Source organism: Magallana gigas, chromosome 3 (assembly GCF_963853765.1).
Source record: "Magallana gigas chromosome 3, xbMagGiga1.1, whole genome shotgun sequence".
Lineage (NCBI taxonomy): Eukaryota > Metazoa > Mollusca > Bivalvia > Ostreida > Ostreidae > Magallana > Magallana gigas.
This window is the reverse complement of record NC_088855.1, coordinates 29,651,157-29,678,964: the sequence shown is the minus strand read 5'-3', so window position 1 is coordinate 29,678,964 and position 27,808 is coordinate 29,651,157. Positions and strand designations below refer to the sequence as shown.

At 33.7% G+C, this 27,808-nt stretch overlaps 2 protein-coding genes across 2 annotated transcripts in view; both read left to right on the top strand.

The window, feature by feature from the left end:
* The first annotated feature begins 1,995 nt into the window (after window positions 1-1,995).
* Window positions 1,996-27,808, top strand: part of LOC105346513 (snaclec coagulation factor IX/factor X-binding protein subunit A) — a 40,384-nt gene continuing 14,571 nt past the window's right edge. Inside the window, exon 1 of the mRNA XM_066077848.1 lies at window positions 1,996-2,305. Coding sequence (XP_065933920.1) covers window positions 1,996-2,305 — 310 coding nt within the window. The remainder of the gene's footprint in view (window positions 2,306-27,808) is intronic.
* Window positions 20,446-25,095, top strand: LOC105320148 (lectin-like). Its single transcript, XM_034480178.2, has 5 exons — window positions 20,446-20,742; window positions 23,195-23,272; window positions 23,553-23,629; window positions 24,096-24,177; window positions 24,372-25,095. The coding sequence occupies exons 1-5, from the start codon at window positions 20,505-20,507 to the stop codon at window positions 24,623-24,625; spliced, it is 729 nt and encodes a 242-aa protein (XP_034336069.2). The 5' UTR covers window positions 20,446-20,504; the 3' UTR covers window positions 24,626-25,095.

Below are 27,808 nucleotides of genomic sequence, written 5' to 3'. Positions count from 1 at the left end.
GGGGGGGGGTGTGTTTCTCGCAGCAACTAACTTTTTAAAATTTACTTATAAAAAATTGAATTATCATCGAGTTGGCCCCCCACTTTTTGGGGAGTATGTAAAAAATTGATATGAAAATAATGAAATTGAAGTTATAAACTACGCCAGCTATATGCATTGGTCACATTGGTCCTGTACCCAAGGGTTTCAACTCGTTATCAGGGGCCATGAATTTCACAATTTTGGTAGGAGGTTTCAACAACATCATTTTCATGCATTCAGTTTATCTCCCCCTACTGTGGAAGTAGAGATTATGAATAAGATTTTCTAAGATTCAATACATTTTCACTGTATGGCCATTTTGGCCCCTCCTTAGGGCTTGGACCCCTGACCCAGGGACCATCCACAATTCTGGTGAGGACTTAATGGACATTATAATAATGCATTTAAGGTATCCGATCCGTAATAGCCCTTGTTCACTGAATGGGGACGCTTGACATATATATGTATGGGCTTATTACTCAGTATACTTGGACAAAGTTTTAATGTTTAAGTATCAGTATGGAAGAGTGGAATGTGTCCTAATAATTGACCTTTTCCTGTAATCGAAGAGTTACCCCCCTTTGATTTTAATATATTGAATACGTATTCAATTCTTAAAAAATATCTATACGGTATAACATTTGTTTTAAATAGTTTTCCTATCATAGTTTTCCTATTTCTAATGATTAAATGCATCTTTCCACCAGAATATTTATTGATACTCTTAGTATTTACTTTTTTATTTTAAAAAATGTGCTTGTCCCCATAGACCTTAATGCAATATTAATTAATTAATTACTGCTTAGTTTATGACATTTTAAAAAAAATCTTTTTCTACTCTAAAATGCTTTGAATTAATTTAAGAGTATTTTATACATGATTGATATTCAAGGTTGGAATAATTATGTCCTAATAATGGTCGGATACCTTAATTTTTCTCAAATGTATATGGGAATAGAGAATTTTTTTTTAGGAATCAATTCATTTTCACTATATAACCGTATTGGCCAGGTCTCTGATCCAAGGACCATGAATTTCACTATTTTGGTAGAGGCACCCCTGCTCATTATAACTTTGCGTTCATTTTCTATGTGTAATGTCCAGTACTAGACTAAGAGGATATACGATTTAAATTTGTAATTTGTACTAATTTTTAGAGTTTTATAGATGCTATACACCAAATTTTGTCAAAATAACCCTAGTTGTATCGGAGAAGACGCTGAAAGTGTTCAAATGTTACCGCACGATGCAGACACGCGGCAAAGGACAAAGAACGAAAATGGATCGCAATTCTAGAAGGTCACTTGAGTGACTCTGTTTCAATTATAATACATCGGGCTCGGAAACACCCTGGGGGTTGAAATTTTCAGGGTTATCTATTATTGGTTTACCGCTAAATAACCATTGTGGAAAAATGGTGAAGTAGTCTTCTCTTGTTTTTTTAGATACGGACCTCTACTTATAAAACACGCTATATTCATATAATTTGGTTTAAAACACCGGACTCGGAAACACCGAGAGCCCCTACCTGGGAGCTGAAATAAGGAAAAAGGGTTATTGATTACTTGAATGAATTTTGAGTATTTCACAGATTATAAAGATCCATTTACAATATCAATATACAAGTGAGGTATAGAGATTTAAAAAATTTTGAAACGGAAAACATTTGATGTCTACTGCATCACACACAATGGATCAAATTGAATTTCCATTTAATTTCTAACATAATGTGATGCAGAATATGGTCACACCATTTAAAAAAATCCGTCTCATGATCATGTCTGTGTTAAAAGCGCATTTTTGTCGATAGTCAATTATAAACCTACTTACGAATTGATATGTTTGTTTTCCCACGAACTTTGTTTGCTTAGATACAAGGAAGTAGAGAACCGTCTTTAATCTTGACCTCAAATTTTCGTAGAAACATATATAACGAATTACACCCGTACATCAGACTAGTTGTTGAACCTCAGTATGAAACAAACCATATTCCTTCTTGTTTTTGTGGTGATCTTGGCTGTACGTGGGGTCACCATCTCTGACTTCATGTCCAGAAACCCCACTTACGACAACCGGGCAACTCCAGAAACCAATGTCATATCTACACTTATATTTCGAAGTTCAATACAATGTGCATCTTATTGCACAAGAAATGACGAGTGTAAATCAATCATGTACGACATGAACACCCTCTCCTGTCAAATTCTGTCTGTTCACATGGATACTGTGTCAGATGCAGGACCACAACCTAACCTTGGATGGCTGTATTATGAAAGAAAAATTGGTAGGTATATTTTTATAAAGATTTTCTATGGAAATAAATTTTCGAATAAAAAGAAATTAAATAAACTCTCTCTCTCTCTCTCTCTCTCTCTCTGAACTATTGGTTTTTATGATTTCACATACTTTTGGTTTCTTGATCAATTTGTTCAACAATTCTATAGTATTTGAGTAAATATCATTCCACTAAAATGACAAAAAAGGCTAAAAATTATTAGTTAGAATGAAATAAGTAAGAATTTAAAAAGGAAAACAAGTGATTAAAGTTGATTAGAATAAAATGTTTCCTATAGAAAAAAATTGGCATTTCAAACACAAATTTACAATTTTTTTTAGAGCTTTGCAATATGCAAGCCGATCAATTTTACTTTGGATTGTTAATATCAAATCTTAATAGAAAAATGTTGGAAAATATTTGATAATTACGCCAAAAAAGCATTAAAACAATTCTGAATCTTTAAACCGTAATCTTTTCAAAATCACTTAAAATCAATGAAATATAAAGTTACAAGAAAATAAAACATATTTTTGGCACCAGTGTGTATAATTATGATTTATCACTATCTAAAGCCCCTTTCACATTTGGCGCACGACCACTTTACAACACTTTGCGATCAAAATTTTTGAGTTTCGCACGAGCTCTCGCATACGTTGCACGAGCTCTCGCATTCGTTGCATAAGTTTTACTGGTCGCATCAAGTCTCCTCTGAATAGTGGACATGCACACTATTCAGACGCGACCGAACGCGATCCAAATTATCGCAGTGCAACGCACGAACATTAGTACGAACGTTTTACAACGTTTTGTGTACTCGCAAGAGTGATACACGATTTATAAAGATCGTAAGATAAATTGCTGGTGTTTATGCGTCTGTTTTGCGACCGTGAGACTGTTGCTCAACGTGTCTCATGTAATCTTGCAACGTTTTACTATCATTGCACGACTTATCAGCCTCAATATGCAATGCTTTTCTACTAGTATATATACCCTGTATAAGTATATATGTTCAGAACAAAATTTACAATATACATTTATTGCATGATGGTGATGGAAATACATGTATGAAGTTTTATTTCCTCAAGAAAAATCATATTTCCTGAGGGCTTCGCCGGAGAGAAATTTTTTTTTTCTGGGGAATAAATATCTTCATATTCCCTGAACACTAATGCAATAAACGTTTTATTATACCAAGCAACATACGATTACACAAAATTCGTTGATTTCCAATAATGTTTGACTTTTCAACAGTCGCAACGTTAACATCGTGATTGTTTGATTTCCCATGTAACTGTCTCACTTTTCTTTCATAAATCACAGATAGTTAAGTTGGTTCTGAGATATAAAGAGAATCATAATAATTAATTATTTTTAATTTAATCATATTTGTCTACATCGTATGCTTATTTCGGCTTTTTCATTCCTGTGACATCGCCCTGTCACGATTTTCTAGTCCAATCATATATAATAGAATAATCATATTGAGGTATAATAATACATGCTGCTGCATACCTGTATCCTCTTGGACGGCGTCTTTTCTCGCCCTCAACTATGTCTATTGAATATGGGCGGTGTATATACCCCATCTGACTCGCACGATCATTCGTACCATGGAACGCATAATTGCACGTCCAATCACATTGGTGTACGTTCAATCGTACGATTACATAGCCTTTCGCGCGTTCCTATCGTACATGTATTATCTTTCAACAGTTGCTTTCATTGTACAACAGTCGCATACAGACGCAAGATATATCGCAAGATTAAATGCGTTTACATCGCACAACGCTCGCTTAGATCGTGCGAAATTCGTACGAATACTTTTTTCATATGCGATTATTTCGGCAACAATTAACAATTCATATCTAATTTTTTCGGTCGCACGAATATTTAGTCGCTTCTGCTCGTGCGCCAATTGGGAAAGGGGCTTAACCAAAGTAACGAAAAATTAACGCTTGTAGCAGATAAAGGACGCTTGTTGCAGTTAACAACTATTCAAAGCAATTGTTTTCCAACGAAATTACTTGTATATCAATTCAATGGTGTCTCTTTGGTGTTAGAACCATTATGACGTCATGACTGCTTGCTGAATCTTTTCCCGTATTTTCCGGCTTTAAAGGAATTATGTAGAAAATAAAACAATATTTCGACATTCTATATTTAATCACAGGAAAAGTAATCCCGGTACCTATATTCAAATTGACATCATTTTAAAGAGGAAGCCAAGAGCTTGTTTAATGCTGTTTTTGGAGAGACTGTAGGCAATCCAGATATATTTCATTAGTCAAAAATGGACAAAACTCAGAGATTTGATACTTTTATCCTTAATATTTCATAGAAAATGGTTGACAAGTTTAAAAATATGATTTTTCATTGTGTTTATCAAAAAAAAAAAATAAGCCCCGGTACACCTATGAAACAAATATATTGGTTTAAAGCATCATTAATAGAATTTATATCTCATATATCATAAACCTGTAGGCACCTTTCCTTACTAGATCTTGACCTTAAACAATAAAATGTCCTTTTTGGGGTGATTCATGCGGGTATGAAAGAAGCTATCATAGCTAAAAGCGGACTAATGTATTTTTTTTCTGCTTTGATTGCTACTTTATCGGTTTTATCGATACCTTACCAAACCCGTAGGGAACACCTATAGTAGTTTTTATTAACTTTTTAATAACAGTTTTCTTACATTTATACCTGATAGTTTCAGCAGTTTATTATTACAATAACAATTCAAAAACTTTCTTTGGGCAATCCATATTTTAGTTTTTTTCAATAATTGATAGAAGACATGTTTTGAGAAAAATGCAGAAAATCGTATCCACGTTGTCATTCTTGCCTTAATATATAATATATCTAATAATGATGTTTCTGGTTGGCTAATTAAAGTCGGGCTGCATTCTTTGGATTTCATTGGTTTAAATTAGTCAATAGAATACAGGTATTTACATGTATAAGGGTGTTCGATCAGTTTTACTTCACTTGGTTAGGAATCGACTACCTCATGGCAGGTTTCCCTTCCTATTCCTATAATCATGATACATTGGCACATTTGTTATAATTACATTGTAATGTTGTTATGCAATTCACAATAATTTTTTCAATTGACTACATCATACAGATGGAACGATGCCAACCACCACAACAGTCGATGTTGAGACCACAGTAGTCAGCACTGAAACTACACAGACAGCATTTGGTAAGCAATTAATTGCCCGATTTAAATCTCGTTTGATAACGCTAAGGAATAATAATAATATAAGATCCACGATTCATTGGTTTTCGATTGACAGAATTTGTACCTGTCGCTGAATCGTGGGATTACGAAAAAGTGTATTTTAATGGTGAAGAGACAAGAGACGTTCATTTATGACATACATTTGGCAGGAGGTACGCATTTGTAGACTGGTAAGCCAGCTGCACGGCGGGATAAATTCATACGCCAAGAGATATTTATCGATGATGTTACACCAATATTGAGTTAACATCGACATCTTTGCCAACATTTGTTTGACATCGGTGACATCGCGATATCGACAAAGCTGATACAATATTGGTACAATTCAATACATTTCTCAATTTTATAATAATGGTTTAAATATGATAATGTATAATTTCACTCAATAGTCTTCTTTTTTAACTCTTTTGTTGTGTCTCACAATTCAATCATCTTTGTACTTTAAATCAATTTTAAACAAGAACAAATCATGTATTTTAAATTATGTTTAAACAAATCGTCTTTGTATGGATTAACATTTACTCTGCACCATTTATCACCATTCGCAAAATGCAAATAGCAGTGTTGACTTGACGTTGGCCAACATTGCGATATCGACAATGTACATGAGATGAAATAGGTTAACGCAATGTAGATGTGATCTTGACTGGTTGTCGATCATAGTACGATGTCGACTCGATGTTTTACAACATTGCAATGTCGACGAGGTAAACAAATAAGAAGGAGCACGATGTAGAAAGAATGTCGACTCGGTGTTGATCAAGATTGTAATGTCGACGATGTTAACAATAAAGAAGGGGTAGGATGTTGACATAATGTCGACTCGATATCGGTCACCTGTGCGATGTCGACGATGTACGTAAACAAGAAAGAAGAGGTACGATGTAGAAACGATGTCGACTCGATATCGATCAACAATGCGATGTCGTCGATGTACGTAAACAAGAATTTAAAAAAGAATTCGCTGTAGACTGAATATCGTCTCGATGTTGGACAACATTGCAATGTCGACAATGTCAACGATGTTAACAGGATATATAATAAACGATGTAGACACAATATTGTCTCGGTGTTGGTTAACATTGCGATATCGACGATGTAGACATGATTTTAACTAGATATTGGCCAAAATTGCGATGTCAACGATGTTGAGGATGTAAACATGATATAGAAGTAACGATCGAAAAGCTAAAATGATATGAACACAATGTAGACTCGCTATTGACCAACTTTGCAATGTCGAAAATATGGATACAGCATAAAGCGCAGTGTTATATCAATGGTGTCAACATTGCAAAGTTGGCCGATATACGGTACTTAAGAAGTTTAAACGATGTAACATGTATATATCAAATTGGATAAATAGGAATCCGTCAATCTAGAGTGAATAATTGATATCACACACACACACACACACACACACACACACACACACACACACACACACACACACACACACACACACACACACACACACACACACACACACACACACAGAGAGAGAGAGAGAGAGAGAGAGAGAGAGAGAGGATGTCAAAGATTAGTGTTAAATTGTCATAGAGACATGTTATGTTAATATTAAAAAGGGAAAGGGAGTGTGGCTTATGGATTTAAATTGGATAAAATGCCTGTATATTTAATAACACTTAAATGTAACTGTCTATATTGATTCTATGTTGGTATGATTTGCATGTGAATGTACATGTACAGGATTGATTGATAAGTTTTTTATACCTGCACTTTCTAAAAAAAGTTCGGGTATATTGTTGTTACTCTGTTCCGTCCGTCCGTCCGTCCGTCAGTCCGTCTGTCACGTTTTACTTTCTCAAACTGCTCTTACATCTTATAAACCAGCAACCTAAACTCTTAGAGTTTGATTTGGGGTGTCATGTTGTTTTGTAAACAGGTTTCAAAAATTCTCTGGTAGTCCTGGGGGTCAAATAATTGGTAAAAAATGACGTTTTTTCACAAAAAACCTTCTTCCTCGAACTCCTCCTACATTTTCAACAGTAGACAAATCATCTCTTGGAACATGTTCTAGGGTATCCTATAGATGCGCAATAAGGTTTCGGAATTTTCAATTTTGTCCTGGGGGTCAATTAATTGCTAAAAAAATGACGGTTTTTAACAAAAAAACTGGTTTCAAAAACGTCATTTTCTTTTTGCAGTATCCAAATGATCTTCTAGAATATGATTGGGGGTGTCATATTGAAGTGTGATCAGGTTCCAGAATTTTTTTTTTATTAAGGGGATCAGTGGGCAACAAATCCAGGGAGTCAAATAGTAGCAGAAAATTGACGTTTATCACTCAAAACAAACCCATAGATCCCAGAACTCCTCTTATGATTTAATGGATAGACACATCATATCTTTGGCTATGATAGGGACTGTTCTATAGATGTGCAGTAAGGTTTTAAAAATTCAAATTTCATCCAGGGAGTCAAAAAGTAGCAGAAAATTGACGTTTATCACATATCTTGGGATATGATAGGAACTGTTCCATAGGTCAATGTAGATGTGCATTACGGTTTTGAAAAATTAAATTTAACCCTGAGGCGCATTACCTATATATCTTTTGATGCCCTTTAAGGATCAAGAATATATATGGTTAAGGGGTGGGGATCTCAACCGTTTTCGAGATATTCATTAACTTCCTGTTCAAGGGGGGGGGGTCATGACCACCCCCGGGGCCCATGACCTACATACCGTTTGATGCCCCTTGACACAAGGAACAAGAATATATACGGTTTAAGGGTGGGGATCTCAACTGTTTTGAAGATATTAAGGGACTTGCTGTTTGAGGGGGTCAGGACCACCCCAGGGCCCATGACCTACATAACATTTTATGCCCCTTGACATCAGAAACATGAATATATATGGTTTACGGGTCATGATTATAACAGTTTCTGAGATATATGGTAATTTCAAATTCCTGGGGGGTGGGGACGACCCCAGGGGTCAGATCTAATAAACCCTATATATTGCCAGTAACAGTCAATATATGATTATGAAAACCCTATATTATTATCTTTGTCCGTTTTCAAGTTACTATTTGAAATAGAGTCTACGATTCTTCCTACTAGGTTCAATGTTAGACCCCACACCCTTTTGACACCCGTTAGGGTCATGACTTACATGCCTAATGATCTGATGTGCCATGACCTAAGGAGTCACCATTTGATGCATCATAATGAAATTAGAAGATATTTTGTATTTTCCTGTTTCGTGGGGTCAGAACAGCTAGTCCCATAAGGTCATGACCTACATTGTATTTGATGATGATACTCCTTCCTTCTTATTGTAACTCATATAAAAATGATAATTAAGTGTCTAGTACACTTACTTACATGTAATACACAAATTTAATAAGAAATTGTTTATACAGGGTCAAGATGGGGTCAACTCAATAGTGCAAGTCTGACAAATGAAAAAAAAATTTTGATACTAAAATGACAGAAACTTTACAAATGGGATAGGATAGGTAACGATGATAAGCTTATTTAAATATTAAAAGATGATGATACAGTATGCTGTCAAAGGGAGATCACATTTAGAAAGTGAAAGTAGAAATTATGTATGCTGGCATCTCATTATATTGTGCTACTGCTACTACATGTATTATGCTTACCTATATTGGTCAGCATCATAATGATAATCAAATAAAAACACAATAATGAATTCCTTTAGCTGATCTTAACTAATCCTTTTCTGCATATGGAAAACACAGACATGTATGTATACACGCGAACCCATCTAATCGAAGAGCTTGGTAAAACTAGTACCCGCTAATGATACCTGCAGACCTGTGTTGTGTACGTAACTTCAGACAAAGATCAGTTATTTGTAACATGCATGTATTTTTATGACCTTTTCTTCAAATCCACTTGCACTATTTCATTAGGTAAATAACAGCGTTAAGGTGGTGCAGGACACCTGCATATTGTGATGTATACTTCTTATTGAGATAAACAATAAAATATATTAAATATTAATTAAATATTTACCCCCCAAAATAATGTTACCTAACATTGAAGCGCAGTGGGTTAGAGCGTTTACATGTCTGTAAGAGCATTGGGGTTCAAGGTATATTTTTGGTAATTTTACTATTGATATAAATGAATTTTTATGGGGGGGGGGGGGGGTCTGGACCCCTCACTCCCACCCCTTCTCTAAATCTGTGCACACGATGATGTACATATGTATGCACACAGAAACAAATCTAAAACCGGCAACTGCCACGGGGAGGGGGCATAATTTAATTTTTAATTTTGTTTGTAATAATTATATAGACCGTTATACTTTCTATGACATGAAATGTTAAGATTATTGATTAACTGAAAGTTCACTGCAAACAGTTCAACCCCAAATTGCACATAAAGTGCTGCTCATGTGTATTATCATTTGGGAAGGGATCTCATCCTTCAGTTATGAAAATTATAATTTTTAAATGTACTACCGGAGCAAAACAGTGTTATTTAGGGGCAAACACTTGGTGCGGGTATTACTGTCTAATGACAGCATCTAGTTTAATTTGAGGCTGTTTTTGTTGTTAAAAAAACTTGCGACTTTAAAATTATATCACATGAATGTAGTTATTTACCTGATACGGGCATGCTTTAAAATGTCCCCAGTGTTACCCAGTATTCAATAATCCTTTCAAATGTGACATCGTCTGTCTTAGAAAAGAAGGACCAAATGTGACTATCATTTTTACTTGTAAATAATTTAATTCTGGTTGTAACGCAGCATTTGATTTGATAGAAAATTTAGTTAAATTATGTATAACCTGGTTTGCATGTCATAAGACACGTCACAATGCACCAACGTCAAAAACATACTAATCTGCTCGACGTTACGTTTGAATTTTGAATAGATCAATACCAATTTTTAAAAATAAAACGCATTCAATTTGTACAGAAATTACAGAAAATTAAATTATAATTTTGAATCTGCTTCGCAAATTAAAAAAACATAAACTGCCCAACCCACGTTATGCGAGTATAACTTGGGTAGATATTGAGTTTATTTCTTAAATAAACCCATTTGAAATGAAATAATTTGAAAAGACAATGATAGATAGCACACTTACCAGTTTATTTTTTAAATTAGCATTTACTTCAGTAAAGATGTTCTCTGATCTTCATTAAGCATTATAACATTGTTTGATTTAATCATTTCAACTGATAATATTGTTTCATAAACCTACTTTTGAAAACTCCTGCAATTAGTGGAAAAGTATGTAGTAATTTATAAATTGGTAAGATGTTAGGAAAATGAGGTTTATATATACAGTTTTATTGCAATTGCCGATTTCCAAGTTCATTTCTGATCACATGAATATATACTTTGTTCGGGTTTTGCAAAGATGTGTTCGTTTTGCTTAAATTTACAAAGATTTATTTACGCATCATCACCTAGAAATTAAAATTGATTTTTTTCTAAAAAGAAAAAGGCAAAGAAAAACATTTTGAATAGAATACAAAATTCCCCCCCCCCCCAAAAAAAAATTGTGTTTAAAGTTGGCTCCTGGACTGAAAATAGGATGTTATTGCTCAGGTGAGCGATGTAGTTTATTATGATTTTTATGTGTATTTAAAGCATTACAAATAATTAAATAAGCAATGTTATTTTTTTGCAGATTGTTCAAACTGGCACTATCGTTTTGGTCATTGGTATTTGTTGGATTCTAATTACAGAACATTCAATGATTCTCGGGTGAGATAACCTTTTACGACTTTGTGATATTGTTTTATGCTTTTTGTATAATTTATATTTTTATATTTTTATTAATCTCCATTCAATTGGGAAAAAGTCTTAATTATAAATTGATAAATACCGAGCTATGTAGATGATTGTCAATTTGCATGTAACAGTATTTTTTGTTTCAAGATACACATCGAAAATCAGTCATCATGGGCTTCCCGAAATTGAAGTTCATAATTACAATCAAAATTATTTCTTATTTCCTAACAATACAACGGGTAAATCTGAAGTAAAAAACACGTTTCTTCAGCTGTACTGTCTGTTTAACAAAAAGGCAAAGAACTGGTGATTAGTCTCGGTCCATCATAATTATAATCAATATTGTTTCACAGACATTTTGTGCCAACCTGTCTCCATCAGCTTACGTCATTGAAGTGGAATCTCAAGCTGAAAATGACTGGTTTTTGGAATTGAGTAAGTTTTCAGTTTTGGCATTTTAAGGTTTCATAGACTTTAGATTACAACGTAGAAATATGATACACAATAAAGACAACCAGTCAAACGAAGTGAAATGAGATTCAAAAAAGCACGTATAAAATACAATGGTGTGTAATTAAGTATGATTAATTATCTATATAAAAATGCGCTTTCAATCATTTTTAAAACACATGCAGCATCAACCAATTGTGGAGTGGCTCACGAATACTGGCTGAACGGATACGATACAGATAATTCCGGGACGTTTACGTGGATTGAAAGTCAAAATCAGACAACCTACACTAACTGGTATCAGCCTACTGGTGAACCGAATGATCAGTTTGGCTACGACTCTGAAAGATGTATTGCCTCGTCTACTGGATATATGGGAGTGTGGGTTGATATCCCATGCTATTTCACGAGACCGGTTGTTTGTGAAAGAAATTTCTAGTCTCGAAAATATTGCCACCGTGTGAAAATACCTTATTTTGAGTTTGCGAATGGATTTCAATACTTTTTATAATGTATTTCACTATTATATATTAGGAAACAATATCTTCATAGTAAAAACTGTACAAGACCAATTTGAAATATTTTATAATTTCTAGAAATCTTCTAATAAGGTGGAAACACTGAAATAAACTTTGTTATTATATTACCAATAAATATGACTTGGTCTGCCATCTTTAAAAACTTTTCATGCCATATCTGTATAATTATAATTATCTAATTATGTATACATTTAAGTAACAAACAACGATTATTTAGTGAACATGGCGTTATATTTACATTATCTAGTGTCTTTGTCTGTGATAACACTACGTATCGATTTTGTATATATAGAATATCACACTGTTGTTTTGACTCGGCCCTGGTATCAGCCCGGGCGGTTGGTATCGGCCCAAGCCCGAAGGGCGCGGGCCGATACCATCCGAGGGCTGATACCAGGGACGAGATCAAAACAACAGTGTGATGTTGTTTATATCATATATCTAAAATCAAAGTCTTTTATTCAAATTCCAAATAAGGAATGTAATTTATGAAGAAGCTATAGATTTTTTTTCGGATTTACAAAACTTGTTTGTTTTTATTCTTTTTTATATGTGTTAAGAACTGTAAGAGTTGTCGGACTTTGTTGACAAACCATTGTCGTTTGAAATACAGTAGTAGAGAGTCTATCGTCTGAAATGAAGCACTATCTTCTAGAATTCAAAATTATCGTGAGAGAAACTTCCATCCTTCGCAACTTCGTAATGAGTCAAATTTTGCCCGCAAAAGACTAAGTTGTAAATATTGCAAACTAATGATAAACATTGACAATTAAGGGTAAAATGAAATTAACACAAATTTCTTCCGGTATGCTTGAGAGTAAGAAAGAAAAGTTCCAACAGTTATGATTTATGCAGTAAATGCTCACATGACATAGCATCCCTATAATGGTTAATAGTATATAATTGGAGTGGAGTAGAAGATTTCTGAGGCCTTTTACATATATGGCCCTGTCCATGAGGCCCCGTATGTGGTAAGGTGATAATTTTCACAATTTAGATTCCTCTTATCCTAGAGATACTCCGAAAAGAAAAAAATACCATTGGCCTTGTATTTTTCAAGATGTTAAAAATGTAAAATTGTTAACAGACAACAAACGACACGACAATGGACAAAGAGAGGTCAATAGGTCGCCTTAGTGAATCAAGTGACCTAAAATATATGTCAGAGTAAATTTTTGGGTACAGGCAATGATTTTTCTTTTGAAAAATTAAAATAACATTCTATTTCAAAACGTATATTTTTATCGCTGTAATTCGAAATCTATAACATCACATCTTCTATCAGTCTTTCCAAAATCACTGTTCCGCCGTTAAATAATGCTTCAATTTGTAAAAGAGAATTGATTGTTTGATAAATGGGTAAAATGGATCCATCATCCATAGAAATCAGACGTAGATTTGCAATGCAAATCGTATAATCTTAGCTATAATTGTTGTACGTCACGAGTACATATGCCAACATCTACAATGTGTGTGAAAGATTGATCAATAAACAATGACGCTATTCCAAATTTTCATATGTTTAACAAAACCCATGCCCTCTTTGAACAGCTATCAATCAAACTGATATGATCAGTTTACACTTGAAATGCATCATTTATTAATGTATTATTTTGCTTTAAAAAAACTGTACAATAGAGATAAGTCTGTCATGGAACCTCACCTGTGAGCTGCCGGTGTTTTAGTATTGCTAATGCTTCCTCTTTCTGCTGCCACATCTACTGTAAACCAACTTTTATTCGCGAGCGGGAAATTTTCGCGAGCTTTGCAAGAGTATCGTCGTCGCAAATATTTCTCGCCGCAAACCAGTCCATGTCACATGGTTGTTATAACAAGACGGGTCTGGAGAAGGCCTGGTCGCGAACATTAATTGTCGCAAACCAGTTTTTAGGAAGTGAATCGCGAAATAAAGTCGTCGCAAATAAAAGTTGGTTTACAGTATTGCTCTGCCAACAGACCAGACCAGACCAACAAATGCATTAGTATCGAATTTAAAATATTTTTGTGAAGAAAAGAATAAAAGGACAAAGATGGTTACTAGTGAATACCATGATACAGTACATTGTGATAACATTTGATTAATATTGGTGGCAAATACTAAATCAATATTTTTTTTCCTATTTATAGTCAATCTTGCATCTCTCTCTCTCTCTCTCTCTCTCTCTCTCTCTCTCTCTCTCTCTCTCTCTCTCTCTCTCTCTCTCTCTCTCTCTCTCTCTCTCTCTTATCTTAGAGATACATTTAATGCTACCTGGGTATTGAATTTATTAGCCCATTCATGATTAACATCAACAAAATATATAAACAATACCAGACTTTTTTATACTGGTGAATAAAATATACCTTATAAAAGAACAGGCTTGGTGGTGCCTTTGGAGACGGAACCACCTGGTAGCACCATCTGAATGTACACCCTGTCAAAGTCTGGGATCTTCGCATCACCAACTGCATGAAGCATCATCTTCTTTAGAGCCACCTTGGCCGCAGTCTTACTGGATTTTTTTCCTTTTTTTAAATTTTGTTTTTTTCTACTTTATCTCCTTTCTTGGATAGTGTAATTGAAATATTTAATTTTTAAAAAACATTATTTCAGTAAATGTAGCTTAAAAGATACAAGTAATCAAAAGTACATATATGTACATAGCTGTAGATGCTATTATCAATAAGTCATGGTCAGCTATTATGTTAATAATTTTTTGGATGGTCTTAAGAGAAATGCAATTTGCATACCAGCCACACAAAATGTGTATAAAATGAATATAAAAATACCTAAAATTTGTTGCACGTGTTCTGTGTTGTTTTTTTTTCCCACTATCTTCTCACAGTTATGATCCTTCTGATGCCTGTGTCTAAAATGGTTTTGCACAAGATACTTTAACAACAATCAGAAAATATATAGTATTCCATGCAAACTCTTCGAATTGTTATACTTCTGTTTATATTCAGGGAAAATGGTCAATATGAAATATTTTAGGCCATGAACATGAATAATCGAATTCAGTCTAATAAAGGCCTCCAACCTTCTATTGTAATTAGGAAAATTAAATTTAGAAATGATTAGTAGTTGTCAGTACGAAATTGTATTTTTACTTAAGAGTGTATGGTGATCTTGTCTTAAATGAAGCCATGCATGGTGATCTGACTTGGAATTTGGTCAAGGTTTCAACCAACAATTCTCTGAAAAAGAGTTCATCTTTCCTACCACAAGCAGAACTTTGTGGAACATTTTTCACACACTACTGACATGAGCTCCCTGGCTTTGCACTCTGTAAAACTGTAGAAAATTAAATATAGCTTTAGCTTCTATTCACATGAGAAAACAGACAAGATATTACTAACTTTTCATTCTCCCGCAGTGTTTCTTTATGATACAATTAAAACCTCGCAATTATAGAATCAGAAATATCCAAAATTGTTTCACGCCGTAAAAAATCAATTGTTCTTAAAAGTGTTCGAGATTGTAAATGGTCGACGATTATTGTAAAACCTTCAGTCTTAACATGAGACATAAGACATTAAGAATTTTACACTGCACGCGTTAACATTAACGAAAATACCTATTATGATTCTGACCTCATTTATCCGAAATCGTTATTTTAAACCCGAAGCTTTAAGAAAGTTCTTTTAAAATCAATTCGAATAAGTACATGTACTATTGTTTACATAATATTTGATCTATATAAATTCCCCGTCACACTGAAGCTGCGTTCTCAAGGCAATTTTGTTGCGTCCTATAAAACGCCACCGAGATGCACGCAGTTAAATAACCTTTCCGTCTTATGGATCCACTTGAGGGTCAGCTTAAACTTAGTAATCACCAAGTCCAGTAGTTCTTTCACAAGCAGTTTTATTAAAGCGTGATCGTATAGTTAAAGTTACAATTAAAAGCAGCCCAAATCAAATAATCTGCTCAACATAATTTTACATGGGTATATTCAACATTTTACTGATGATGGATAGTCCTGACTTGTTCGGCCCCTCTACGATGTTCATGAGTAAACATTTAGTGTTCAAATTCCAGAGTTATATTTTATTTCTAAATGAAGCAACAAAACTGTCAGAACTGTCAGAAATAATATTATAATGCAGTTTTGAGTCTCCGAGTCCGAGTCTCTGAGTCCCCTACCTGGGTATGATGCATCGCTTACACATAATACATTCATACATACATGGCTTAAAGGTTACAAAGGTTAAATAGCATTACATGACTAACTTGCAATATCAGGGCCTTCATTGCGGACACAGAATGCCAAATATGACATTTTGTTGATAATTTGTTTATATATTTTCAATTTGGATTTTACTGTGCCAGAATTAATTAACCTCATTTAGGACTTAGAGTATTTGGATGCAAGCTTTGAGTATCCCGCCTTATTATGACGTATTGCTTGCGTGCAATATTGAAATGTCATATATAAAAGTATACATGTGTTCATGGTTTAAAAGGTTACAAAGGTTATACAGAATATGCAATACATGACTCAATATAGAATACTAGAGCTATCGATGCAGAAACAGAATCGCCAAATATGACATTTATAAACTCTCAATTTGGATATGATTCCCGTATTATGCACCTGTTTCATAATCATCATTTAGGAATACTACGCAGTGCTACAAGAGTCACAGAGTGCATTCTGTTAGTTATCATTACCACAATTCATTGCACAATATCTAGGTATTCATAAGTATCATAGTGACTGATATGTAATACTAGCAATTCACGGTCATAGCATGGCTATCTGTTTACACAGCAGTGTCTCCTACAGCGCCGCAAAAACCAAAGGCAATTTTACTTGTCGTGGTAGGATCGTCCAGAACGCAAAACGATGGCGTAAGAAAGAAACAAGCATTAGGAACGAAGTTGGGTCACACTGGCAGCACCGTAAGTTCTCCAACAGCGCCAATTAGAGCTCCGTTGGAGCGCCAGCGTAACGCACATGTTATGGGTCAGAGTAACCCGAAGTGCCAGCAATAATCAAACACACAGTTTAAAATTAACAACAACTAATTTACAATAAATTTATAATATATAAAAACAAAACGTGGAAACGTACTGCATGAATCCAAACATACATACAGTCGAGTGTCCGTTATGTATTGTACATAAAATGTTCCAGTGAAAGTATCCAAGTATCCAACACCTATCTTAGCCTACTCTTTGTACTCGATTCATTTTCATACATACATTATCGACAGTGTATTTATACATTAACAGAAATCCGAAACACTCCAGAAATTGCAAATACAAAATGTTACTGGAACATCCTGGATACAAATGAAATTCAAGATTCAAGAATGTTCTAAAAAATGTCCGTGGGGGGGGGGGGGGGGCGCCAAGAATCGGAGGAATTACAATGTATACCCCTGGCTTCAAGGGTCAGTAAATATTGTAAAATTGTAAATATTTTAAAGGAAGACATCTGCAGGCCTTTTATGGCAATATTTTGATACAGTCATATTTTTATTCATTATGCACACAAACATGCATACAGTTTATTGCTATAAGCATACAATGTATAATTTATTAAAGAAGAATTTCGTAAAATAGAACACGTATTTAATTCAATATGCCCAAGTGATCATTAAGCTAGTAGTTTTCAAGATAAAGATAAAAAATGGAAAACTTTTTACGGACATTCACGACCAACGGCAATAGGCTACCCGAGTGACTAAAGTGACCCCCCCCCCCCCCCTCCCCCCATAACAAAGCTTGAATCTGTGCCCCATTGGAAATGATTTTCACAATTTGAAAAGAGGATATTATGGACAAAATTACAACGCATTTGCATTAAATTTATCTCCCACAACTAAGAAAATACGGAATATATATATATTATACATTTTCACTATGTGGCCATTTTGATCATACCCAAGGACCCAAAGCCCTGATTCAGGGGCCATGAGTTTCACAATTTTGGTAGAGAGCTTTACGAACATCATAATTATACATTCAGTTATCTCCCCTACTGTGGAAGAGACAATACATTTTCACTTTCGTAGAGGTCTATATGAACATTATAAACACCCATTTAGTTTTTCTCAAATATATATGTATTGGAGTTAAGAAGACGATTTTTCTACGAAGGAATACATTTTCACTGTATGACCGTATTGGACCCGATCTAGGACTTGAGCCCCTGACCTGGGGACTATGAATTTCACAATTTTGGTAGAGGCATCTCTGCTCATTATAACTACGTGCTAAATTTTTCTGTTGAATACGAAAAACGAATATGACCACATAAAAAACGCACATAGGCAGCAAAGATAAACTAGCGGAAAAAAGAAACTGCATTATAAAATTTAGTATTATTTTTCTATATCTATTGTTTGTATTTATAAACAATCGATATTATTATACTTTCATGTTAAATACTGATATCTGATTGGTTTAGACGCAGTTGGTAATCCGTTATATTACCCTCAGCGTTAGCAACACTCTTGGCAATGGGTAACACAACGAATTGTTCCATGCGCTTAAATTATGCGCTCGAGTTCGCCGTAGAATTCACTTCATTTCTCTATAAAAGCAGTAAAATTTTCTTAAAAATAAGACATTCAGTAGAATAAAAAAAATAGTGCCTGTTTGGGAGGGTAACTGTTGAAATTGACACCCCTCGAAAACCATTGTCAACCTCCGCTTCGCGTCGGTTTACAATGGTTTTCTCGGGTGGTCAATAGCAGTGGATAGCAGTGACGGCCGTTGTAGGGTGTATCGTCACGTTGGGGAGCGTTACCAGGATGCCTGTGTTGTGCAACGTTTGGTGGAGGTAGCGTTATGGTGTGGGATGGAATATCAGCACGTGGATGGACCCCTCTACAAATTGTCAATGGAAATCTCACCGGCATACGCTATCGAGATGAAATTATTCAGCGTCATGTGATACCCTTCATACAGAGACATCAAAATCACATCACTCTGCAGCAAGACAACGCAAGGCCACACGTTGCACGTGTAGTCAGGGACTTGTTTTTTCAACAGAATGTCGATGTCTTGCCTTGGCCAGCTGTTTCCCCCGATTTGTCGCCGATCGAGTACGTCTGGGATGAAATGGAAAGACGTTTACGTCGTTTACCAAATCAGCCAGTGACATTGGCTGATTTAGGCCAGGCTTTAACCAACATCTGGAACAACATCCTTCAAGCATTTCTGAACACTTTAGTGGCATCAATGAGGCGTCGCTGTCAAACATGCGTGAACGCAAATGGTGGTCACACGCGTTATTAATTTTGTTAATTCAATTTCAAATAACTGTGACTTTTGAGTGTGCTGAAAATGACGTTATTCCACGTTGACATTAATGTGTTATGAGTTGTTGTTAGGAATACATGTGTTAACAGTGTTACAAAAAATAAAAATTGTTCATTGTAATTTTTAAATGTTTTTTCATATATTAAATAATGCACAGTTTCTTTTTTCCGCTAGTATATTTAGAAGACATTAATTAACGATGTAAAAATCATTTATCACAGCTACAGGAATAAAATTTGACATATTCAGCTAAACAATGCATCTTTAATGGTTTTTTGAAAATTAAGAAGATGCGTTTTTTATACCGACATCTAGGTCGTGCTTTGGATTCCGAAGATTTATGTAGAAGCATGCATGTATGAATTACAATCAATTTCTGTTAGATATAGAGGTAAAAATACTTCGATGATGGAATTATTGTATCTCTAACCTTTTTCAGAAAAAAAATATTTATTTTTATTGTGTGTGTGTATATATATATATATATATATATATATATATATATATATATATATATATATATGTATGTATGGGTCATTGAGGTATAGAGATTATAGATTTTTGAAATGGGAAACATTAGATGTCCACAGAATCACACACAATGGATCAAAGTGGATTTCCATTTAATTACTAACATAATGTGAGGCAGAATAGAGTCACATTTTTAGAATAAAATCCGTTTCATACACGCTGTCCGTGTTAAAAGTGAATTTATGTCGATATTCAATTTTCGACCTACGAATTAATATGTTTGTTTTCTCGCGAACTTTGTTTGCTTAGGTACAAGGAAGTAGAAAACCCTCTTTGATGTAGATGCTCATCTTGACCAATGACATCGCATTTTAGTAGAAACATGTCTATATAATGGATAACACTCGAACGTCAAACTAGTTTCAGAACCTCAGTATGAAACAAAACATATTTCTTGTGTTTGTGTTGATATTAACTGTACGTGGGGTCACCATCTCCGACTTCATGTCCAGAAACCCCACTTACGACAACCGGGCAACTCTGTCAACCAATGTTATATCAACACTTATTTTCCGAAGTTCAATACACTGTGCATCTTATTGCACAAGAAATGACGAGTGTAAATCCACCATGTACAACATGAACACCCACTCCTGTCAACTTCTATCTGTTCACATGGATGCAGTGTCAGATACAGGACCGCAAACTTACCATGGATGGCTGTATTATGAGAGAAAAATTGGTAGGTATATTTCTTTAAAGATTTTGTTTGTATTTCTATTTCTATCGCGACATCTCTCTCTCTCTCTCTCTCTCTCTCTCTCTCTCTCTCTCTCTCTCTCTCTCTCTCTCTCTCTCTCTCTCTCTTGAGTTAATAAGGTTTCACATGCTTTTGGTTTCTTTATCAATTTGTTTTACAATTCTGTAATATTTATTTGAGCAAATATCATCCCAAATAAAATGACAAAAAGGCAAAAATTTATTAGTTAGAATGACATTGGTAAGAGTTTAAGAAGGAAAACAAGTGATTAAAGGTGATTAGAATAATATTTTTTTAATGGGAAAAAATTGGCATTTCAAACAAAAAATTCTTTAGAGCTTTGCAATATATCTTTTGCAATATGCAAGATGAACATTTTTTATTTGGATTGCTAACATAAAATCTTAAAAGAGCAATGTTGGAAAATATTTCATTGTTACGTCAAAAAAAGCATTGAATAATTCTTAATCTATTAACCGTAATCTTTTCAAAATCTCTTTAAATCAATGAGACATAAAGTGACAAGAAAATAAAACATATTTTTTGCACCAGTTTGTAAAATTATAATTAATTATTATCTAACTAAAGTAACAAAAAATTAACGCTTGTTGCAAATAACTGACTCTCGTTGCAGATCGCAACTATTCAAGGCAATTGTTTCCCAAAAAATACTTGTATTTAAACAATAAAATGTTCTTTTTTTGGGTGATTTATGCGGGTATGAGAGAAAATATTATTGCTAAAAGCGGACTTATGTATCTTTTCTCTGCTTTAATTGCTACTTTATCGATACCTTACCATAACCCGAAGAGAAAACTTATAGTAGTTTTTATTAATTTTTAAAAAAACAGTTTTCTTATATCTATACCTGATACTGTGGAATAGTTAAAATTCGTGGAGGCCAATTTTCGTGGATTTATTAAATTTTTCAGGTTCGTTGGGACGTAATTTCGTGTATTCTCTTATACTTACGAAAGGAAATGTTACTTAATAACACTGAATTATCAATTAGTGGAGGATATTAATTAGTAGATGAGAGGTACCCACGAAATCCACGAAAATTGAGTCACCATGAAATCTAATGATTCCACAGTAGTTTCACCAGGGTTTTTAAGGACTTTTCATAATTCATAATACTACATGGTATCCATGATATCATTCTTGCCTTAATATATAAAATATCTAGTTTCTGGTTGGTAAATTAATGTCAGTCTGCTTTTTTGGATTTCATTGGTTTAAATTAGTGATTAGAATACATGTACGAGGGTTGTCCCAAAATAGCGTAGACAATTGGCGTTATTCAGTTAATCGAAGACAAAGGAAGATGAATTTGTGCCACAAAGGGTTCAAGACATTTGCATTCAAATACATTTTTAAAATCGAATATTGTTTGAGATTAAATTAGTGAATGAAAGCATATTAAATCAGAAATTCGACATGCGGCGCAATGTCAAAAAAAAAAGTTAAAATCAACATAATGAAATAAAAATTGCGAGGAAAAGTACTTTTTGAATGAAAAAAATCAAATAAAACATACATTGATATTTGATAATAATTCTATTAGTTACTCGGAAAATGTTTTGGCTATAACAAAACTTTTAAATATCATATAGCGCGTTTTTGTGACAAGTTAAAAAGTTAACTCGTGATAAAATGACGATGTCGGCGTTTAAGGTGGCACAGCAGTAACTGACACAATTTTGTAAAAACCATGAAATTAATTCTAAGCGGCTTTGGAAGTAAATGAAATTAACAAAATCGATTAGGAATGCGTTTTGTGAATAAGTAGTTAAACAACATTAAAAATATTTGAACAAGTATGATGACAATAAGTGAAAAAAAGAAACCCCGAACGATATCAATGGACGTCAAAATGCAGAACGACACATTTCGGTAAGACGGACGTTAGACAACAAGTAATACAAGACAAGTTTGCAGCTGACAGATCGTTTGTACTTACACAATTTTAAAAAAAGAAAACAAAACTAGAAATACATGTTGAATATGCACTCATGGTACATTTTTTTAAAGATGATATTTTTTCAGAGACATGTTTGGAAATAAAACGTAAATGTTATCGTAAAACGATGTGACAAAACTTGTTGTTAGTACTTATTTATTTTCTCGAGAAATAAATAAGGTACAGATTTGAATTTTTCAGTATTGTTTGCCAAAAGGTCATTAAAGAAAACATAGAAGTCTAATGAAATTGCAGTGAACAAATTATAAATTATGTGTCCTGTCTACATTATTTAGGGACAACCCTCGTATATATAAGGGTGTTCGATCAGTTATACTTCTCTTGGTTAGGGATCAACTACCTTTTGACAGGTTTCCCTTCCTATTCCTATAATCATGATACATTGGTACATTTGTTATAATGAATGTTGTAATGCAATTCACAATAATTTTTTCAATTGACTACATCATACAGATGGAACGATGCCAACCACCACAACAGTCGATGTTGAGACCACAGTAGTCAGCACTGAAACTACACAGACAACATTTGGTAAGCAACTTAATGCCCCAGTAATATCTTGTTGGATAACGCTTAGGAATAATATAAGATCCACGATTCATTGGTTTTCGTTGATAAAAGTTGTACCCGCCGCTAAATTGTGGGATTACAGAGGTGTCTATTTTAATGGTGAAGGAACAAGAGACGTTGATTTATGACATCATTTGGCAGGAGATACGCGTATCGGAGGTATCTAGTTTAATATTGTGATTTTCAGGCGTATTTAAATAAATACAAATAATTAAATTAGCAATGTTATTTTTTTTTACAGATTGTTCAATTTGGCACTATCGTTTTGGTCATTGGTATTTGTTGGATTCTAATTACAGAACATTCAATGATTCTCGGGTGAGATAACATTTTAGGACTTTGTGATATTGTTATATCTTTTACCACAACATAAAGTCTTAATTATAAATTGATAGGTTACAAGCTATGTAGATGATTGTCATTTTAACAGTATGGATTTTTTGTTTCACGATACACATCGATAAGCAGCCATCATATGCTTCCGAAATTGAAGTCCATCATTAGAATACTGCCAATATTTCAACTGTCATTATCGACATTGTTTCTTATTTCCTAACGGTAAAATTGGTAAACCTGAAGTAAAACACACAGTCTTCAGCTATTTTGTCTCTTTAACAAAAAAAAAAGGCGAAGAAAGGGTAATCAGTCTTAGACCACAAATACTCTGAACCTACATGTTTATTTATCAAGTGAAGAACGTTATTGTTATAGACCTAACCATAGATACCATAAACTCCAAATAAATCATTTATGTGAATTATTATCACCAATATTCTTTTCACAGACATTTTGTGCCAGCCTGTCTCCACCAGCTTACGTCATTGAAGTGCAATCTCAAGCTGACAATGACTGGCTTTCAGAATTGAGTAGGTTTTCAGGCATTATAAAATTTAATAGACTTTAGTTAACACTGTAGAAATATGATACACAATAAAGACAACCAGTCAAACGAACTGGAATGTGAGTCAATAAAGCACGTGTATAATACAATAGTGTGTAATTAAGCATGAATAAAGTTCTAATGAAAGAATGTTCTTAATTTTTTTTTAAACACATGTAGCATCTACCCTTTGTGAAGCACCAGGCGAATACTGGCTGAACGGATACGATACAGATAATTCCGGGACGTTTACGTGGATTGATAGTCAAACTCCGTCAACCTACACTAACTGGTATCAGCCTACTGGTGAACCGAATGATAGTACAGGCCCCGGCTCTGAAAAATGCATTGCCTCATCTACTGGCTATATGGGAGTGTGGGTTGATATTCCATGCACGGTCACAAGACCGGTTGTTTGTGAAAGAAATTTCTAGTCTCGAATCTATTGCCACCGTGTGAAAAGACCTTATTTTTAGTTTGCGTATGGATTTTAATACTTTTTATAATGTATTTCATAATTAGATATTAGGAAACAATATCTTCATGATAAAACCTGTACAAGACCAATTTGAAATATTTTATAATTTCAAGAAATTGGTCTTCTAATAAGGTGGAAACCCTGAAATAAAATTTGTTATTATATTACCAATAAATATGACTTGGTCTGCCATTTTTAAAAACTTTACATGCTATATCTATATATATTTATCTAATTATGTAGACATATCACTAATACTTGTATTTCCTTTATTGTTCTGTACCACGTTTCCGTTGACGTTATTTGATATATTGTATAATGTTCTGAACCTCATAAACCATCTTTAGTATGGTGTTGGTGAATAACCTAGAACTGATTAGTTTATAATAGTCCTAAATGGAAGTGTCACCTCCAATTTAAATAATTACTTATATATTTTCAGCAATCCTTTCACTTAATTATAAAGGCGCAGTGACTTAATTTGAGGGGTCATCCCGTTTTCTTGATATCAATTAAAAATTCGTGTGTTTTTGAAGAACTTTTGTTCTACAACTATTCAGAAGTTTCTTTTTCTTTTTAAGATTATGTAGAATATGAATATTCAACGACCAAACCTTTGAGCCATTTTGCAAAAAATAAATAAATAAACAAAATGCTGTATATTGTATAGAACATTATTCAAAACATTTTTGTTAAATATTGTCGATGATGATCAAAATATTACCCCTTTAAAAGGTATGAGGTATAAATTGTAAAGGATTAAGCATTCTGGTCCTTATTTGCTCTTAATTACGTAAAACATGACACATTTTTAATAACATTAATACGATGAGTAATTCTTTTTTTTTCTTCATTAATGTAACAAATAAATTGCATGGATCTTGGATAAGCGTAGGTTTTTGTTCTGACGAGAGGGTCCGTATGCGAAAATACTGACAACATCGTTTTTAACCAAAAATTTCTTTAATAATAAGATCATTTGCATTGTCAGAGTCATTTACCTCGTTTTTTTTTAGATAAATGAAACATAAATCAAAGTCAAGTTTTGCCTGCAAAAAACTAAGTTGTAAATATTGCAAACTAATGATAAACATTGACAATTAAGGGTAAAATGAAATGAACACAAATTTCTTCCGGTATGCTTGAGAGTAAGAAAGGAAAGTTCCAAATGCCATGATTTATGCAGTTAATGATCACATGACATAGTATCCCTATAATGGTTAATATTATATAATTGGAGTAGAGTAAAAGATTTCTGAGGCCGTTTGCATATTTGGCCTTGTTCATGAGGCCCCGTATGTGGTAAGGTGATAAATTTCACAATTAAGATTCCTCTAATCCTAGAGATACTCCAAAAAGAAAAGAAGGTACCATTGGCCTTGTATTTTTCAAGATGTTAAAAATGTAAAATTGTTAACAGACAACAAACGACACGACAATGGACAAAGATAGGTCAATAGGTCGCCTTAGTGAATCAAGTGACCTAAACTATATGTCAGTGTCAATTTTTGAGTACAGGCAATGATTTTTCTTTTGAAACATTAATAAATATTTATTGGTGTCATTTAAAGATAATAACATTCTATTTCAAAACGTATATTTTTATCGCTGTAATTCGAAATCTATAACATCACATCTTCTATCAGTCTTTCCAAAATCACTGTTCCGCCGTTAAATAATGCTTCAATTTGTAAAAGAGAATTGATTGTTTGATGAATGGGTAAAATGGATTCATCATCCATAGAAATCAGACGTAGATTTGCAATGAAAATCGTATAATCTTAACTATAATTATTGTACGTCACGAGTACATATGCCAACATCTACAATGTGTGTGAAAGATTGATCATTAAACAATGACGCTATTCCAATTTTCATATGTTTAACAAAACCCATGCCCTCTTTGAACAGCTATCAATCAAACTGATATGATCAGTTTACACTTGAAATGCATCATTTATTAATGTATTATTTTGCTTTAAAAAAACCTGTAAATAGAGATAAGTCTGTCATGGAACCTCACCTGTGAGCTGCCGGTGTTGTTAGTATTGCTAATGCTTCCTCTTTCTGCTGCCACATCTACTGTAAAACAACTTTTATTCGCGTGCGAATACTGAGTGTCTTAATTTTAAAGAAAACATTACTGCTTTTAGATAGGAATAACGTGAATTCTAAGGCGAACCGTACGCGCATGTAACAATTTGTAATGTTACCCGTTGCTAAGTGCGTTGCTAACGCTGAGGGTAATAGAACAGATTATGAACTGCGTCTAAACCAATCAGATTACAGTATATAACATGAAAGTAAAACAAAACGAATTGTTACATGCGCGTAAATTATGCGCGTACAGTTTGCCGTAGAATTTGCTTCATTTCTTATACTATATATAAGTAGTAAAAAGAACTAGGTACAGTTTCAGTCATATTTTGCCCTGTTTTAGAGGAATTTTTAAAAATATCACAAAAAATGGAAATGTAACATTTATCTACACAATAATATTCATAAACTAAGAATCTATGAATAGTTTATCGCATAGCCCCTAACTCCGTCACTACCCTTTCACTTTCGGGAAACTCCTTGTCGTTTGAAATCAAGTGCGATTATGACGTCATTTTTTGCATGTTAAAAAATCTTCAATCAAATGTCAACAATTTGCAACGGTTAAATTTAAGAATGTGTCAAAAAATAACAGAATTAAACCTTGTTCATTTTATGCACCATTAATTGTGTGAAATCAGCTAAATCTTTTTCACGGGTGCACTAAAATATCGATATTTCTGACATGCGGGCCCATTCGATCATTTACGGTGGTCAGCCATTTTTAGAAAGGTCAAGATGAAACATTTCACATGTAATACATTTTTGATTAAGGTAATTAAAACAATTTTTTTCAGTCCGCAATAGCCTTTATGCACTACTCTTGATGATAACGTCAAATCGCTCATGCCGATACTTTTGCCTTATACAGGGTATAGATATCTCCGGTATATCGCTATTAAGAATATGCTACATTTCTAAAAATGTAATAAATAAATAATATAATAAATAATATATTAATTAATGATATAAAATATTTTAAATATGTAAGGACATAAATCAAACGGCATCCATACATTCTGAAAAGGCCATTGTGATTGTT